The following is a 19,766-nucleotide window of genomic DNA, read 5'->3' as shown; positions in this document are numbered from 1 at the left end:
CAAACTTTTGGCCTGTACTGTATATATATATGTATAGATATGTATATGTGTATATATATATGTATAAAAATTAGGCTTCAGATAATATATCAATTACGAATCATTCATCTCTAGCTTCAACAGACAGCATCAGAGACAGACTGAGTTACAGCAGTCGAGGATTATGGCACCTGGCATACTGACACGACACCACTTTATCCTGTTAAAACAATACTCACAACTTTATGAAAAACCCTTTTGATTTTTTTTTATCTGAGGACCCTTATGGACTTAAGGAATATGAATAACTTACAGGGTAACTGACGAATGGACACATAATTTTAGGTCGCTGACAACCTGGTTTTATACTTGCGAAGAGCTTTTATTAAAAAAATAAACAGCTTGGCAACCAGACCAGGCCTCTAATTGAGACAGGCATTTATTTGTTAAAATGTGTAGCCACACCGAATAGGCTTTGTCAAAAAATATTTTGATACAGTTTTGCTGCTGTTAAATGTGCTAAAAAAAAGAGCTTTTTTTTTTCTTTGGTTTAAGGTATCATGAGGTAAGTAACTGAAATACAACTGGTCATTTTGTGGATGATGTGTTCCTTTAAGTTGAGTGTTAAAAAAACATAACTTTGGGTCACTTTAAAGAGGGGTGTCAAACATATGGCTTGGGGGCCAGAACTAGCCCACTGGATGACCCTGCACACCTAATACTGATGCACTTCTGAATGCTAAGAGGTGCCAGGTTTCAGGAGCAAGTTAAACAGTGAGTAGCTTTCTTTATATAAATGCTGCTTCAGAGGCTTTTTCACCTCGACCAGAATACAGTTCTTTTCTTTCACTTTAGTTTGGTGTGGTGATGTCAGGATTATGACACAGGAGTGGAAATGTATAGTAAAATGCACATTAAATGACAGTGAGCAGTAGTCTGTGGAGAACTAAGAAATAATACTGAAATTGCATTTAGTCTTCTGGAGACATCACAGGATGTGTGTCATCTGTTTTGTAAATGTATTAGCATTTCTAAAATGTACTTCGAACAAAAAAAAAGGGAAAATTTGGAGGTGTTTGTTATTTATAGGATATTATGCAATGGTTTTACTGGTTCAGCCCACCTGCCATCAAATCTGACTATATGTGGCCCGTGTACTAAAATGAATATGACATCCCTGCTTTAAAGCATTTACACATGTATTTCCCCTCCATAGTTCAGTGGTTCTCAGCCAGCGGTCCAGGGACCCCCAGGGGCCCTTGAGGGAGTTCCAGGGGGTCCCCATAAAAATGGAGAATAGTTTCTAGTTTACTATTTAATTCCCAATCAAAGTGAGTAGTGGGTTGGAGATTTAAGAGTGACTATACTGTCTTCACTTCTTCCACATGTATCAACTATAGATAATAACTATATAATTCTGGTCTTAATCTAACAACCAACATCGTTTCAGATGGAGGTTTCTGAAGCAAATTCTCATCAACTGGGTGATCTAATGTGTATCAGTTATCTAACATGACAAAATATATTTACTCAAGTTATACAGTAGATTTGTTTTGTTAGGGCTTCAGGTCATATTATTCGATACATCTTATATAGCGTACCATTCAGTCATCTTTTCATTTGATTTCGTGTTTGCAGCCCAAATGCTTTAAATGGCCCTAGTTTTCTTCTTTCTTGCGCTTTGTTTTGAACACTTGTCTCTTTCTATCATACCTTTTATCTCATGAGAGAGATTGCATTCTTGCTGAGTGTATGCTGAAGGCTAGATGATGAAGTAAGCAGCGATGTCCTTCTGTCTCCTCAAAGTTATGGCTGTCACCCAGCATTCTTTGCATAGCACATTATTGACTGTAAAATACAGGGAAGATTTTCTTTTTTTTTTTGGCTGCAATTATTCAGAGCTTAATCAAACACACAGATCAGGGGAAGGTTTGCAAATATGCGTCACCAGTTCTCTGTTCTCACTGATACAGGTGATGCGTGATGATGAGAAAATGGCATAAGAGTAGTCTTCACACTGGATCTATGATTAGGTTGATTTTGTTTATCTAAGAACAGGCAGAGGCTAAAAGAAAAAACACAGCCTGCCAACTAATTACAGGGTACCTTTGAAACTGTAACAATGACACTCTGATGTAAGATAATTTCTGAATGCTGAATAAAATTTCCATAGTTACCTCTTCTGTTAGCATGTTAGCTAGAATACATTACAATATATTAATATATTACTGTAGTGGTTATTGTGTCAGCCATTGAAGCATTATTTCATTCTCTAAGCGGTTCTGTCACCTTTTTGAGGTGTTTAGCCAAATAAATATTTCACAATTTAATATTCACAAGATGTGACACTTTCGTTTTTATCACCTGCATGTACGCATATTATTGTTAGCATTAGTGGTGGGATGAGATACCACTAGAGCTTCATTAAAACACACTTAAAGAGTTCACTGGTAAAATACTAATTTCACAGGAACAAAACCAAGTGTTTGCCTCTTTGAATATCATATTGACAGAAGGGTAGTTGTTTAAAACCAAATGGTAATACATGTTCTAGTCCCCTCTTCAGTGTCTGACCTTTAAAGTTGTGCGTGTGTGTGTACGCACCTGTGTGAGTTTCAAATCACATTCCACATCAAAACACGACAAAAAAACTCAAGCGGCCTATGTTTTACTAAATTATTCACTGGCGTAGGCAACACCTGCTCTTGTCCTTGTGTGACACAGGCTCCAAATAAGCAGCATGATGAATAAAAACTACACTTAGATGAATAGGAATCCACAGCAAATCAGAGAGCGCTCTCATCTCGTCTCATCCTCCGACTGAATAGCGAGCGGCTGCCTCCTCTGTTCTTTTGAACTGGTTGAGGTTTTGGCACACACATGCTGGAGACGAACAGTGCTGATACGCTCCCACCTGAGAAAGCTTAATTTTATTTAAGTTTTTTTTTCTCTGCATGCTGCTTTGGAAAAATCAACTTTTGGTGCTTCATAGATGCTAGGGCATATGCTGCCCTATTTTTCAGCTTTTTTTTCTTTTCCCATAAATATTTTCGGTGAAGCTGCAACACTTTAGATAGGATTAAATAGAAGTGGATAACTGACCAAAGGCTGTTGAATGATTCGTACATGCCTCCTGGCCCAAATACTGCCTCCACTGTATTTTAAGCATCTTAACATTCCCTGTGATGTTTAATTTAACAAAGTCCTGCTTGCCTCCGTCTCTCTCCTCGAAGTTTATAATTACAATTAGCTATCATTAGCCAGAATGGTATTTGTTGACTTTGTGCCAGTCACTCTAGTCTATCCTGCCAGCACAACAATAATAGATTATTTTACACTGTCAATTTCTTATCTCACAGTTTTTATAATGATGAACTCAAAACGCCACAAAGATGGGGAGCTATAACCCATGGGTGCAGATCTGATGACAAGTTTGGGGGACACACAATCAGTTGTGATTTTCTTTAATTGCACGCGTGCAAATCATGCCCACAGAGTGCTTGAGATTGCCAACATATTTCACGATTTCATAGAGGCTCATCACCATCACCAAGTCATTCAAAAAGCACTACAAAGAGAATCATATGCTTACCTTTACTGTTTATTTCTCTTAAACAGCCAGTAGTACATGGAACCAGCCATCACCCTCCTTTTCACTGCTTCGCTGTTAGTTAATGCTACTTCTAGTTTCAGGGTCTCAGACATGTTATGTCCACTCACGTTCTCATCTCTCGCCTCTCATGGATTCCCATTTCTCCTCATCATCTTCCCTTTCTCCCAGTATATAGGACTACTGTATACATTTGTTCAATTTCAATCATTTAAGCTATTTAGAATTTGGGGGGACAATTTGTGTTTTTCAGAATTTGGGGGGGACATGTCCCCCCCATCCACCCTGGGATCTGCACCCATGCTATAACTTACCAAGAACCTGTGAAAGTTGAGATAAAAATAATTTCAAGGTAAATGTTGGCTGGGCTCCATTTGGCCTTGGTATGTTGCTGAAAGAACAGGAGTGGCATATGAGTGTCAGATATAATGTAGAATCCCTGTCAGCTGAAAATCAAACAGTAGCATTCAGTGTGGATGCTATGCTTGTACCGGGGCCCTGTTATGCTTTTTCTTAGTTTCTGTCATATGTATGTGATGTTACAGTGTCCGATGTTCATATTAAATGTCGCCAGTCTTTCAAATAATGAGGTCATGGTATGTAAAAGAGATCTAAGTGAGCAAAAAACTCATATGCTGAATACTCTGCTTACTTTGTTTTCTACTTTCAAGACAAGCGAACGTCAGCTCATTAAGGATTTCTTTGTATGGTTATTTGCTCCAGGCACGCTACTGCAAGTGTTTACATTATGTAACCTATATTGCTGCATGTAGCTACACGCTAATGTCAGGGAAACATGTAATCTTGGTTGCTGATGTTGTTGTAACATCAGCAACCAAGATTACCCGATTTCAGATTATATTCCTGCTGGAAGACTTTGTGTGCAGATTTTGGTGTTGTAGTAGCAGTAGTATTTTCACGATAGAAAGTGCAGCCGTACTCTGTTACAGTCATTGGCCAGCTGCAGTGACAGTGCAGAGATGCTGAGAGTGCAGATCATGGATGTATGAAGAGAGGTGGATTCAGCATTGGTGGCGGGGCCCCATTAATTACTATGAATGTTGGTCAGTGGCACATGAAGCCAAAGTAGTTCAACTGCCATGTATGAAATTACCCGGATGAGTGGGCACTGCTTCTGCACTGTGTGGCCCATAGAGCAGGCGCACCAGAAACTTCCACTGGCCAAGCCGGCTACGTCCTGTTTAGCCCTCTCTTAACTTGAATGGGGATAAAATACTTGCTGGCTTTCCAAATGTTGTCAGACCAAAAGGAAGAAATCTCGAAAGTGAAAGGTGTCATTTTGTGGGGGTTGTTATGCTATGTCTTTTTGGGATGCAGGGCATCAGGTGACAGACCAGGAAGTTGTAATTCCATTGTCTGGCTTCTACCAAAATTGGCTCCAAAGCCTGCTGCACTTCCTGGGGGCCTGGTGCAGATACGTAAGGCCCTTAAATGCTGAACAATCAAAGCAGACAGGCTTTTAAAGAAGTGGGGCTTAAAGAGACAGACGCTACCATGTAGTGTTTCAGATAGAGGGTGAATACAAGTGTTCCAGCGCAGACAGTATGAGAAAAGTAGTGTTTTTGGAACATTAATGCATGTAAACATGTTCTAGTAGAAACTATAGTAAAGGTGTGAACCGGAAAATTAGCACGATAGGTTCTCTTTAACCAGAGCTGGTAAATTAGTCCAGTAATCAATATGTGGTAGTAGTGATAAAAGTAGAAAATTCTTTGAAAAATAATTTATATCAATGAATCCTTCAGTCATTTTTCATGCAAAAATCCCAAACATTCTTTCATTCTGGTATCTTATACGTAAGAAATTTTCAGTATTATACCACGTTAGGTTGAATATCTTTGGGTTTTGAGGTATGATGGATAAAACTACAATTTGAAGACATCACTTTAAACTCTGAGAAAGTGTAAATAGCCCCCCCCCCCCTTCACTGTATTTTATGTTTTACAGATTAAACAATTAACATTTAATCTAAATAGTAATTGTAGCCTTGATGTTTACTTGCCACACAAGCTGTCGGCAAAAGCAGCATGTGCTGTTTTCCGTGCCAACTTGAAATGCGAGTAGAGACAATTCCCAGCCAACACAACCAGGTCAGAGTCCACCCATTGTTCATATCCAGGCTGCAGGACTACAAATGTTCCTAAACTTTTCTGGCATGTTGGTGTTTTCCACACAGATGTTACTAAGTTCGCTTTATGATGAGAAAAAAAAAAAAAAATGCTGAGAGTGTAAAATTGATCAAAGTGGAAACATTCAGCACTGCCACAACCCTCTCCACCCATATCTCCCTCTCTCTCTCTCTCTCTCCACCACAATGTGGAAACTGCTCCTCTCTCCTCCCTCCCATTCTGTGCTCCGTCATACTCTCTCTCTCTCTCTCCACTCTCCAGAGAGGGGCTCAGTCAGACAGATGTAACACAGCGGTAGAAGCCTGAGCTGAGCTGGCAGGCTGCAGGGGCCAGACCAGAGCCAGCAGCTCTGACTGGGGAGAACAGCAGAGAAGAGACGGCGGCGGCAGCGGCAGTAGAAATAAAACAGTAGTTGCAGCAGTAGTTTCAGTAGTTGCAGTTCAGTGACTGAGCCGACTTTACCTCAGGATGTGGGTGTGTTGATCTGAGGCGCTCATCACACTGTGAATTTAACATGGACCCTGACACCAGCACCCATCCAGAGGCACAGCATGGTGAGTGAGATTTGAAGCGCCAGGGTGGGAGGGAATGATCAGAAATGATGGAAGTGATTCTGTGGAAAAAGTTGAAGAGCGTGTCAGTGAACAGGAGAGTGAGGTCACATGGTGTGCCTGTTAGCTTGCTACTATAACTTGGCTCTCCATTTGGCTCTTAAGCTGTTGACTAGGGCCTCTGTGGTCAGATGAATAGGACTTCAGTCTGTTCTTTTGGGAAGGGGGTCGAGGGGTGTTACATGGCAATGTGATGAAATCAACAGCCTGCTGAAGGCATTTTGCTCTAATTGACCTTTTTGTCATTACTTTAACAGTGTCATAAAGTTTCAAGCTTTGTTGTAGCTAAGAAAGTTCAAAATTGCATGTTAGATGATGTCTGTCAGGACTTTGCCTTGTCATCTGCCTGTCCTCCATCTGGCTGTTTTAGTGCGAGCTTCGCAGAGCAGGAAGCTCTCCTCTTGCTCTTTGAATAGAATAATTAACTGTGGCATATGCAAGGGACCGTGGGTGTACCATTTCTGTTCAAAGGCAGCAAGATAATTTGATGGTTATGTGCATCTGTACATTTGTATGCTGTGTAGTGGTTGCACCATGTGGGTGTTTGTGTGAGAGACACGGAGTGGCATGAAAGAATGAAAGTGGGAGAGGGAAAGAGAAGGGGAGAGACAGAAAGAGAGAGTTATGTACACAGATAAATCCAGGGGGATCTAGACTGCACTGTAGGCCAGTGGAGTGCTCACTCTTTCTCTTCCCCCTCATTTTCCGCTGCCTCATTTTTTTTTTTTTTTGTCCACTGCTCCAAATGTTAGAGCTTAAACTAGATAGTTAAAAGGCAGAAAAAGTGGTGTATTATTAACTGGGCCAGAAAAGACGATGTTTTGTCTTCATGGCCGATGGGAAGGACTCTGCTGTGCTGCCGATGAAGAATGCGGTTAACAGAATGAGTCAACAGAGAACATATTTCCAAGAGACTGAAGTTTCTCTTTGCCAGAGTCTAAGCCACACTGCTTTATACACTGGGCTGTCTGCCATGACGGAGAAGGAGAGACGAAGAAGGGGAAAGAAAACTGCTAAAGACAAAACTTCACCACTTTTATCTGTCTCCTGGGACTTGAAGCTTCTGTTAACAATCTAACCCAAATAAGTGAGAACACTGAGCATTTTCCCACCTTCACAGGAAGGTTTCCCAACATGAAATGTCTACTTCATACAGAGATTGACTACTGTCTCCTCTCAGCCAGTCAGCTGCCCTCTCTCTGTGCACACAGCCTCAGAGGATCCCTTCTAAAGGCTCAATATAAATAGAAAAGTGAGAGTAGAAAGGGCAATAATCTGATATCATCTGATTACATTCTCACCTCAGGCAAGCCTCAGGAAGAGCTCACGCTTCCTGGGGCTCGTTGGCATCAATTTCACTCTCTCTCTCTCTCTCTCTCTCTCTCTCTCTCTCTCTCTCTCTCTCTCTCTCTCTCTCTCTCTCTCACACACTCACACACACACACACACACACACACACACATGCATGCGCGCAGACACCAGTGCTGTGTGTTACAGATCTAAAAGCACATCCTTACTGTGCATTTTTATACGCATATTATTTTCATATATTAGGCATTGCTTTGTATATTTTGCATATCAACTAGATGTTGATCTGCTGTATGCATAGCTGATCATTATAGCACATGCTCTGTAACTCAAAAGTGAGACCAAGTCAGGGTTTTGCAAGTCACGAGCAAGTCTCAGGTTCTTGCACTGAAGTCCCAAGTCAAGACTGACAAGTCTCAAGTCAAGTCCCAATCCTAAACTTTGAGTTTCGAGTCCTTACAAGGTCATATTGTGCTCCTTACCAAATGTAATGCTATTTGAACAGAGCAATAATGTATTTAATTTCCCCAAACCATTAATGCTTTTTAAATTTTGTATTTATTTGTTAAAACAAGTTTGTTGAATGTTGTTGTATCTCCATTTGTAATTTTTGACCCACTGTTTTTGCATACTGCAATTCGTATTTTGTTGGCCACTGCATAATATTTGTATGCAAACAAATTACCGTTACCCAACACTTTTTCATGTTTCTCGCCTCCAACTTAATTGGATGCTGTCAGATGGCTCAACCAAAGTGGATCTAGGGAATCAATAATCAGCTAGCTGGGAATGAATAGTGTTAACGATCGTTGATTTAGGAAATAAAGGGAAATTGATTGGATTGTGGCACACTGTACAACATACTTTTAAATCTGTGGCATTTTAAGGCAAAAGGCTGAATTCCAAGTGAAGTCCCAAGTCATTGGTGCTGAAGTCCAACTCGAGTTGCAAGTCTTTTTTTATTTTGTCTAGTCAAGTCTAAAGTCATTACATTTGTGACTCAGGTCTAATTCAAGGATAGTCTGCTAAAAATAATGGAAGTAGCTACTATAACGTCACCCATGGTTTTGTTTTGTGGACCTTGAGTTTGGAATTTAGGCCATTGCCATCTTAATCCCGTTTCCCACTGCACAAAAATACCCACTAACATCTGGCTTTTGTATTTAATGGGAAAGGTTACAAATAGCATTTACTTCTGGGTCAAGTTACTCCGCAGTTGTCGCAGGTATTTATCGGCGTCAGCTCCGATAGGCTTCAGTTGGAAGTGATGAATATACAACTCCTGGGTGGACTCGCAAATTTTATCCTTTATCCTTTTATCCTTTGCTGTCGAGATTCAATACCATCTGTCTCTATACAGTCAGCACTCTAACATCATTCCATATTAGTTGGCACCAAGTTTAAGAGAGATGCTGAGTAAGTTAGTGATATTAAAAAACAGTAACCACTGTAACATTTTTTACTGGCTTCCATGCTGCTTTCTACTGTTTACTAGCCTGTTTTTTGTACCCACTGGTGACTTTGAACATGACACACCGTACTATCGCCTATTCTTAGCAGGTTTTTCTGTGTTAATGATGGCTAATTATGGTGGAGAAAGGGCATTGGTGTTTTTTGGAGCCCGAAGTTACCATATTTGGGCAAGAGGCTCAAAATGGCCTGCCCTTAATTATGCTTTCCTTTAAGCCCTGAGAAATGTAAATGGGAGAGTTCTATAAAAAGTCACCACTAACCAGTTGTCATGAAGGGGGCAAATTTGCTGTAGAGACTAAATCCGTTTTTTTGTACCAGACTGTAAACATGTTTATTGTTGCTGTATAGTTGTGCATTTTCATAGGGGTCTATGGGGATTGACTGGCTTCTTGAGCCAGCCTCAAGTGGCCATTTAAGGTACTGAAGTTTTTGGCACTTCCATTTTTGCTTAATTTTTCAGCCCCGGATGTTGACCCTTGGACTCAAGTCAAAGTCATGTGCCTCAAGTCCACACCTCTGCGTAACCACATCTACCCATTTCCTGTTTCTATCTACAGAAAGCAAATGGTGGCCAGTGCTGGACATATGCTCCTACTGCACAGTACTTTCAATGATATTCTGAGTGGGATTGCTACCAGACAGGCTAATATAAAAGTGGTCACTAGAACAGGGCTTGACGCTAACTTTTTTCCCAAGGAGCACATGTGCTCCTAAGTTGAAAAAGTAAGGAACGCACAAAGAACTTTAGGGGCACAATGTAAATTGATCAAATAATGTGTTTTCCGTAATAAACGTGATGCAAATAGACATTTACAAGCAAAATTATTTAATGAATTTGTATACAAAATGTACAGAAAGGTAAAATCATCAAGTTTTGAAATAGTATTGCAATTTAATTTTGTCTTTAATGTTATTATCTTATATATATTATCTTTGCAATATGATTATCTTATATAATGTTTTTACTATCCTAAATCATTCTCCAGGTCCTCTGAAACTCTGCAGGACTTAAGCCTCTTTCACACAGAGCTTTCGCGGCGCCCACCGCGGGGTAGGGCGCAGAGGACAGGATTTGGGGGAGTACAGGCTCATTCAGGAGCTACAGCTCCACGGTGACCGCTTTCGGGTCTACTTCAGGCTCTTCTCTGCTATTGGACGCGCGGTGCCGAGGTGTCGTCACAGCGCGTTGTGGTGAAATTAAAAAGATTTCAATTCAAGCGCAGGCTGGCGCCGTGCGCCGCTCAGCTCGGCGGCAGAGCGGAGCGCTCTTGCGCCGCGGTAGCACATACACAATGAATGGGTTTATCGGCGGAGGTCTGCGCTTTGCGCACTCTGTGTGAAAAGGGCTTTATTTCCACCCTGCCCAGCAGTGGTACCGTGGCGAACGGTCCCTAAAGGCCTCTACACATGATCAGCTGTGAAACTGCTTTGCGCTGGCTGTCCCATTGTCTATGGAGAGGGCAGCAACGCCTGACGAAGCGTAACCGCTACCCTTGGCATCGCGCACGATATTCATTGTGCCGACAGTGGCTTGGAAAACCGCCCATAACCGTGTCACACGGGGAAGAGGGAAGAGGGAAGGCGGCTGGAGTTCCTCCAACATTTGTGGTTAGATTATCATATTTTTTTATTGACAAAAATATAGGCTGCTTCGGCTGATTTTTTTCATGCGCATGTGTGCCCCTAAATATTTTTTACAGTTCGCACACACCTATTTTTAGTTGCAAATGCGAGTGAAACGCTCGCACTGTCGAGCCCTGTAGAATAACTCAAACAGTTGTCAGACATATGAACTCAATCTGCATCTTTATTTTATTAATCGAGTCTAGACTTGTGGTACAGCAGTGCACCCAAATAAACTAAGAATCCCACAACAAATATTTCTCTTTACAAGCAGCCATGCCTTTATCAAGCAATGGGCACAACTCCTAGCTTATAACTAGCTTATAGGCACACACAGAGATGAGAGAGAGGAAGGTAAAGTGTGAGAGGCTGAGAGAAGTCCTTATCCATGGCCTTCATTGACATGTAAATAGGTCTGCATGTTTTTGTCCTAGTTCAGAAAGGTTGAATGCCTGCTCATGTACTGGAGGAGAAAACACAGGGACAATTTCTTGTGTGTGTGTGTGTGTGTGTGTTCTGTACCAAACTGTTATTGGACAGGGGGATTAAACCAGTTGAGATTTCTTCTGTTTCTCGCTATAAAGCATTTTTGTGAAAAACAAGGGGCTTTTCTCTCATTTTCCATTTTGAGGTGAATTAGGGTTTCTGACTACCCTTCTAAAATTCCCAGATTTTCTCCAGATGAAACTGTGGTCTTGTGGGTGAAAGAGCTGCAGGGCTTTGTCTTGAAGAATGTTCAGCTTTTAATAAAAGATTTATTCTTGCTTGTGTTGTCATGTGCTAAGATCTGGCCAGACTGTGAGGGTGGGTGGCACAGGGTGTGTAAATTTAGGAACTGGGCTGTCGGCTTAAAGGTTTTAATCTAGTTTAAAGAGAGGAAACACTATCTTGCAGCAGGCCTCATGGTCAAGTAAAGTTCATTCTGGTGTACAAGAGACTTTCTTCACTCTATGAGGTTGCAGACTTGGCAAATCAGTGCTGTTCAAAGGGTTTAGAGACAGATAAAAACATGATGTTTAGTCTGTCCTGTTTCCAGCTGTAAACATGTTTGTCTTTAGGCCTGTGTGTGTGGTTGTGTGTGTTAGCGCTTCCATCTTTTGGGAAGCAAATCTAGATTTTTAACCTTTTGTGGAAAGATATTTTGGCAAAGTGAGGTCACACTGACTTATCTCACATCTTGAAAGGGCTATTTCAAGGTAACAGGGACTGGGGTTTGAGGTTTGGGGTTAGACTGACCACAAACTCCTAGAAAAATCTCTATATTTTTAAACTTGCTATATGATAACATAGTCTCAGTAGTGAACAGTAGATCATTTTTGCTGCCCACTAAATGTATGGACCGTGAAACCAAAACATTTAGTAAAGAGGGTAAAAAAAACCTCAAAGTTGGCTGGTTTTCTCACTGTGTGTTCATCATAATGAGTGACCCCTTCCATATGAAATGTGTTAATTTGATTCCCAGGTCAAAAGACTGCAGGAGTCACAGATTTTTAATGGCTCCAGCTTAATTCGGCTACGATGGGCAGTGATGGAAATATGACACCCGAGTGGAAGTGCTTACTTTAGCCCCTTTACCACTGAGATGCAATGAGAGGCGGCCACAAAATACTGTCTGTCTCCGTCCAAGCAGCGCACAAACATTTTTCTAAAGTAGCCGGTACCCAGTTTTAGAGAGACTGAAAAAGTAAGAGATTACTGTTACAATTATATTGGCCTCCATTCTACTTTCTACTGTTTACTAAGCAGTTTTCCGGCCCATCTGTGAAGTCGAATGTGACACACCAGGACAAAAAAACACACAGAGAAGGTCATACTTGTCTGCAGCAGAGCCGTGTACACTGCTTAGGTCAGCTGGCAATTGAAAAGTATTGAAACAACTAATTTACATGTGCTAATTTTGGTGAATATAGGGTATAAGTGTACCTTCAGACTGGCTGATAGAATCTTCCTGGACCCTTCGCATGTCCTGCATGAGGGGTACCAACTTCTGTCCTCTGGGAGGTGCTGTAAATGGCCAGGCTGCAAAAATAATCAGTACAAGCCAGGTGTGAACAAACAGACTTAGGGCTATCACTTGTGGTCCAGTCACCCAAGATGCATGTTAAGACCAGGTGTCAACAGGCTAAGAGCAGCATTAATGTGAAGTTGTGCATCTGGCCAGCTGGGGAATGTAAGTCCATTATCCACCTTAAGCTCTGTTTTTTGGTCTTCTGAGGGAAATATCTGGTGCTGCAGTTGCTAAATAATCCACTATGTTCACCAGGTAGTCACTAACTTTTGCCTGTGTGCTGCTTGGTCCTGAGTAGGGAGGAGTGTTTTTTTTTTTTTTTTTTTTTAGCTTTTTTGCTAGAAACAGCTACTAAAACATCACATTGGGGGCATTGAGAGTGAATCAGAATGGTAAAGTTGTGAGCCAGACAGTCAAACAATCGCTATAAAGCTCTGTAAAGTTGAAGAAAACTGCAGGTGATAATTCTCTGCTCCAGCTCTTTCAGAAGCATTTGAAGTAAGCACAGTATAAATAAAAAAAGCCATACTGCTTGTCATGCTCCTCCCGAGGTCAAGGCAAGTGGCACTGGATTAGTTGGGCTGGAAAAGAATGTCTGTGGCAGGCTATGTATTGTGGCACAGGCTTTTCTTAACTCAACTTGCTCTGATGACTTCTGATTTGTGGTGTAGATGCTATTTTCAAATGAAAACCAAACCTTTACATACACATCTTTTACTTAGACAAACTGCTTTTCCACCTCTCGTCAGTACTGAACCACAGTCTTTATTGTCACTCTTAAGACTTGATATCTTGCATGGAAACATTCAGATTGTGTCTTCATCCAGTTGAGGCTGATTACATTTCACACTTGGCTTTAAAATTCTTTTCAAATGCATCTCGAGTGGCTGCTTGTGATGGGATTTTGCCTCCATGCTTATGTTTGACTTTATCTGTAGAGAAAACTGTCGATGTTTCTGAAGACGAAAGGCAAAAAAAAAAAACGCTCATCACCCACATTTGCGCTCAGCCATGCAGCCACACAGGAGGATTGCTACGACTATTTGCATAATGGATAGTCCCACATTCAAAAACTGAAAATGAGAAAGAAACAGCTGGGTACATAAGAGCCATGAAAACACACAAGAACAGAGACAGGGAAGACCTCAGTAGTCTCTGTTTGGTAGCTTTGTTGTGCTATATATATATATTTACCACAGACTTGACTAGGTGGTCCTTCTCAGAGGTCAAGGACTCATTTGTGTTGACACTACACTACATATTTGGATAATACATCCCTGACCTGACCATGTCGTAAGGTGGCTGGAGTGTCAGGACCTGATGCATCCTCAAGGCATTTTGGGATGCTCCTACTCCTTGATTTAGAGGTGTTTGCTGTGATTGGCATATTTGTCTTGCAAGTTAAAAGCCTGCTACTACTTATTGTTTCAGAGGAGCTAAGAATTAATACAATGCCTTTTGGCCAAACAGGCTGGAATCATCACGTCACAGGCCTTTAGGCACAAATGTTTGATTGGTGCCCAGCCAACTTGGTGTGGTGGTGGTCAGATTTTTTTTTCTTTCTTTAATAAATCAGATAAACCATACAGGGCATATCCTGAATAGTTCTAATTCATTATGACAATTAAAAGTAATCAGTGGTAGAGGAAGTATCCAGATATTTTACCTAAGTAATGTAATGGCAATACTACAGTGTAAAAATACAAGATTAAAGTAAAAATCCCTCAGCAGACTGGCCCATTTCAATTATTTCTTCAATTATGCATATTATATTATTGGATTATAATCACTGATGAATTAATGTGTTCATAGACTCACAAATCAGTCTTTAGACGCTTTGCTTAACTAAAGACTGATGACTTTCTACCTGATTTTGTGTTTAGATGGGCGGATACAATTTCAGAGTTTAAAAAACTCCCTACATTGCAGAACCAATAGTAAATCTGCAGGGCGGTCCTTTGGTGGCTCGCTGAACTCTTGTGCTTGTAAACTTAGTCCGACTAGAAACACGTGTAGCGGTACAAAATGGCTCAGCCGTGCTCGCAGAAATCGCTGTCAAAGTTCAGTGGATGTTTGTCGCGTTTGCGGCGACACATTCTCGCCAACTAAAAGAAACAAACATAATCTTTTACAAGGCCATGACTCATCCGTCCGGCCGGACTATAGAGGGAATCGGCTTGTTGTTTACAAATACTTCCGGGTAGAAAACCAGAGCTTTTAGCTATATATATATATATATATATATATCACATTTTTCACATCACTGTATCACCGTTTGGACTAATCAGATTTTTGTAAAGTCTATAAACACAATGATTGAACAAACATTACTATTTCTGTGTGCACGTTTAGCTGGGCTAACCGTTAGCTGTTAGCCCTGTTAGCCGTTAACGATGTCTGTAATAGGTAATAACTCATTAAACGGTCCGTGAAAAAAATATCTTTTCCAGCGGATATCTTAGTTACAACATGACTGAGCTAGCAAAGCAGTTTTGTGTTGCTATGTGTGGTATTTATTCAGTTTTAGGAAATCATGATGTCTAGAAAGCATCAGTGGCTGCAGCTGACAGGGACAGCTAACAGCAGCAGCAAAGCTAACAGGACGTCATCTGTTAAAAGCCTCCCGTTGTCGGATACGACATGAAACTACTCCAGTTACCTCAATAATGTTGTAACTAAGACATCCGCTGGAAAAAATATTTTCTTCACGGATGAGCACACGTTTGATAAAACGGAGTTAAATCTCTCGGCATCCATTTTCAAGCACTCTGTGTGTTTGTTTCCTTGTGGACGAGAAAAGGAGGAGCGCACATTTCCGAGAAGGCGTGTCCTTTTCAAAAATGCAAGAGGCGTTGCTTTGTTGCCGGCCGTTTTCGCCGGTGTGTTAAACACACTTTAGAAAGGAGTGTCCCCAGACTATCAGAAGGCGGAGATCTCTGATTGTCTGGTGGCGAGACTAATGTTCATTACTGTAATGCTTGGGTGGAACAGTGGTGCAGTGTTTAGCATTGTTGCCTCACAGCAAGAGGGTTCCTGGTTGAAACCCTGGGTTGGGGGAGCCCTTTTGTGTGAAGTGTGGAGTGCATAATCTGTCAACATGGGTTATCTCCGGGTACTCTGACTTCCTTCCACAGTCCAAAGACATGCAGGCTAGGTTAATTGCTGACACTAAATTGGCTGACGGTGTGATAAGTGGTTACAGAAAATGAATGAATGAATGAACTTGAGGTGAAGCTCATTTTAATAACTTCATATAGCCTTCTGCTGGGTAATGTATAACCTATAATTATATGTTATAATTCATTAGTTGATGTATAATTTGTATTTATAATCTGAGTCTGTTAAGTAACTAAAGTTATCAATCAAATGTGGTGGAATAAAAATTACAGTACTTGCCTGAGATGTAGTGGAGTGGAAGTATGATGTAGCATAAAACAAATACTCAAGTACAAGTACCTCAAAATTTTACTTAAACACAGTATTTGAGTAAATGTATTTGTGTTACATTCCACCACTGAATGTAACCATTGAACGTAGGCTAACCATTGCAATACAACTTGACTAAAAGACTTAAAGTATCTGACATGAAATGGAAGATAAAGCAGACAGAGCTTTTTGACTTTTCCATAGTAAAAAATATTATGTTCAATGTAAGTTGACCAGACACACACCTGTTGCTGTCTCTTTTCTGTCTACCTCTCTCCAGTTCTCCTCATCTGCTCTTCAGTGGCTGTCTGTCCCACTTTAGCTGCTTGTTTCATTCATTTTCCAAACTACTATATCTATTGCCTGTTTGGCTAACATTACCTCCAAGCGGCATGGGCCCCTGGACACATGCCCAGAGTGCCTATTGGATAATCCAGCCCAGTGGCCAAATCATCCCAGGAGCAAAGGAGCCTCAACACCTAAACTCAGGAACAAAAATGTCCTTTGGTCCAGTTTTGTTAACCTTTTTAAAGAAAATCAAAACCAAACAGATTCCAGATCATAAATGGCTCCTTGGTTTGAGACATTTTTTGTGTGTGTGTAGAAAAAAAGCACGTAAATGGATGACTTTGAAGTCATTGTGTTCTTTGTTACTTACAATAGTATGATTTTTAAAAGATGTTATAAAGGAGACATTCAGAAGACAACACACCAAGATGTCTGTCTCTAGAGTGGCAATCTGCAGAGTGTGATGTTCTGTTTCTTTGTGTGTAGTGGTACGTAATTAGTCTGTTTGTGGTGTGTCACCACAATAAAGCAGTTAGCAAATAAATTAAATTAGTTTGCCTCGTCTCTCTTCGCTCACTTTTAGACTGCCAAGTTTTTAGCTTTATAGCTGTCATTTACTGTAAATGTCAGTAACATCAAACAAAAGTTCTATCTCTAGTCTTAAAAGTGATACTACAACCAGTTCTCTCTTGCAGACTGAATGATTGCTTGTGTTTGATGTTCATCACAACACAGACTCTGCCTTGATAGTTACTGGCCCCTTGAAAAAGCACCAAAACTTGAGCTAGCTTCTTCTGAAAAATATGGAGGCAAAGTTTTTGAGATCTTAAGAGTTTCCTGCTAGCGTCGTACTGTGTACTCATACTAGAGAGGTATCACAATACACTTGTTAAAAATGGTACGGTACTTAAGGCGATTTGAGAGGGGATGAGGCAAAATGACCTAAATGCATTCTCCTTGTTAGGCAGAATTTAGGGTCCATGTCATTGGTTCGACATCCCATTAGTCCGACTGTCCGCGGTGCTGAACGGCTCGCGGCGGGCGTATTGTGCTCCACGACCGGCTTGAGGCGGAGCAGGCTCACGGCTTATGTGTTTGTCACTTTCTTTTTCATTTTAACCCACACCATGATCTTTTCCTAACCCTAACCAAGTGGTTTTTGTGCCTAAACCTAACCAGACCTTAACCACAGGGCATCATGATGATTTCGGAACGGACTTCGGAACAATGAGTTTAATATGGTCGGAACAATGGGATGTCGAACCAATGGGCTGTCGAACCAATGGGCAGTTCCCAGAATTTATACTTCTGTACTGAATTGACGCCCTAGCTACAGTGTAGGCTCCTACACTGTCTACCCAAAAATAGCATTTTAAGTCTTGTGCGTAATTAATCTTGGCTTCGTATGAATAGAGGAAATATCTGCTCGTTGCTAGGCTAATTTATACAATGTAAAATGCCATTGGCTTGTGCTAATAATGTTAGCATGTTGTATTAGTGGGGAAAATGTGTCCAGATAAAGACAAGTGCTTTGTCTGTGAATGCTGTGAGCTATAGTGAAGCTGATTTATGTACTTGTGTTTAAAGTTGTCTTTATTAAGCCGTGTATACTTTGTGTTTTGGGTGTGTTTTGAAGTAAATAAACTTTATAGCACTTAAAATGCCGCCGCCGACTAGTGTTTTGGAGGTGTAACTGCAGAGTGACACAGAGGCTGTGTTTCTGACTTGTCAACCAGTCAGGGACAGTGTTTCGGACTGTGTGGGCAATGTTTGGCAAACATTCCTTCAAAACATTTCTCTTTTCTTTTTTTAAATCATGAAAAAACAAAGAATTTGAAGTTTCATTTTCTGTCATCTATTACTCCTTTACTTTAACAGAGTTTTTACATTTTTGCTGCAGTATCATTTTAATATTGGTATCAAGGTATTAAGGCAGGTATCGTCTGGAGGTCTTAATTTTGATATCTAGACAAAACTATGTCCTGTAGTCACAAAGGCAATCACTGACTCTAGTAGTATCACTTAGTTCCTGACCAACCCTACTGTGGATTTTTAATAAAAGTGAAGTGCAAGAACATCTCTTTCCTAATTTGATACGCTTTGGGAGTTTTAGGAATTCAGAAATTCAGGGAATTCAGCATATTCTGATTGTATTGTTATGACAATAAAATATAGAACTGCATTTTTTCACACCCGAAGACACTTTAGGTTACAGAAGACTTCCACACAGGAGACGACACATGAAAAGTTCATCAAACACTTAAAACTAGTCTGGTAATGGTGGATATAAATAACACTGTAAGAGCAGAGCTAAGCAATAACCTCAGAGAGCTGACGAGCGGCCAGCAGCAACAGTGGCACAACTCCATTTGGCCCCATTTGTCAGAAAGCCTCCCTGATGGGAGACTGTCAGTCAACAGGACTGACGAGGAGGGAGGGAGGGAGGGGAAAAGAGCAGAGTATATGAGACAATAAGGAATCAAGGAAAAATGTAACGTGTGCACAAATGTAAATTGTGCATTTGCTGCATGTTATGTAGATGTTAAGAGTGTTAGTGTGGTTTGTGTGAGCATTTGTGCATTAGTGTGTTTCCCTGGTATGTTTTGCTGTTGAAGTGTGTGATGTGTGTCTAAGTTGAAGTGACTGGAAGGGGCAGAAACTGAGCCAAACACAGCCATGAGCTTGTTACACGCTCACAACAAATTTATGTTGGGGAATGCGCTTTTCATGTCTCTCTAAATCTTATGTAAATGTGGTGGTCACACACTGAGCAAAGAGTGCCAGAGAGGGTGAGAGTGGTGAGGGAACGGGCTGAGGAAAGAGAGTTGGAAAATATTGACTATGTGAAAGGAAACTGGTAAAGCCAGAAAGAGCACGAGCACTCGCAGACTTAAGCCTGGGAGATTCTAATCAGAGTAGGATGCTAGAATGGCAAGATAAACTGATCTTAATCAGTGTTTTGTTTATCCTTCCTCATTGTTTATGTGGTTTACCCAGTTACAGATCTGTGATGATCCACTAGACTATTTATTTCAGTGCTATCACTGATGGGAAAACACAGTAATTTGAGCCGGAAACGAGAGCTGTGGGGAAGCAGCAGCATAAAACTTTTATAAGTTGATTTAAAGTTTTTGCTATTCTACAGTGCCCTCCAAAAGTATTGGAACAGTGAGTCCAATTCGTTTACTTTTGTTGTAGACTGAAAACATTTGGGTTTGACATCAAAAGATGAATATGAGACAAGAGATCAACATTTCAGCTTTTATTTCCAGGTATTTACATCTGGATCT

General features: G+C 40.8%; 1 protein-coding gene across 6 annotated transcripts in view; it reads left to right on the top strand.

The window, feature by feature from the left end:
* Positions 1-19,766, top strand: part of dab2ipb (DAB2 interacting protein b) — a 248,691-nt gene that overhangs the window by 39,839 nt on the left and 189,086 nt on the right. For 2 of the 6 annotated variants that reach the window (XM_078162229.1, XM_033647466.2), the window contains exon 1: positions 6,023-6,293. The exons of the other annotated variants lie outside the window; for them this stretch is intronic. In XM_078162229.1, coding sequence (XP_078018355.1) covers positions 6,254-6,293 — 40 coding nt within the window. In that variant the 5' untranslated portion in view covers positions 6,023-6,253. Of the gene's footprint in view, positions 1-6,022; positions 6,294-19,766 lie in introns of those variants that run through there. 6 annotated transcript variants of the gene reach the window in all.

The sequence above is a fragment of the Epinephelus lanceolatus genome, chromosome 19 (assembly GCF_041903045.1).
Source record: "Epinephelus lanceolatus isolate andai-2023 chromosome 19, ASM4190304v1, whole genome shotgun sequence".
In the NCBI taxonomy this organism is placed as follows: Eukaryota; Metazoa; Chordata; class Actinopteri; order Perciformes; family Serranidae; genus Epinephelus; species Epinephelus lanceolatus.
This window is presented reverse-complemented; position numbering and strand designations above follow the sequence as displayed.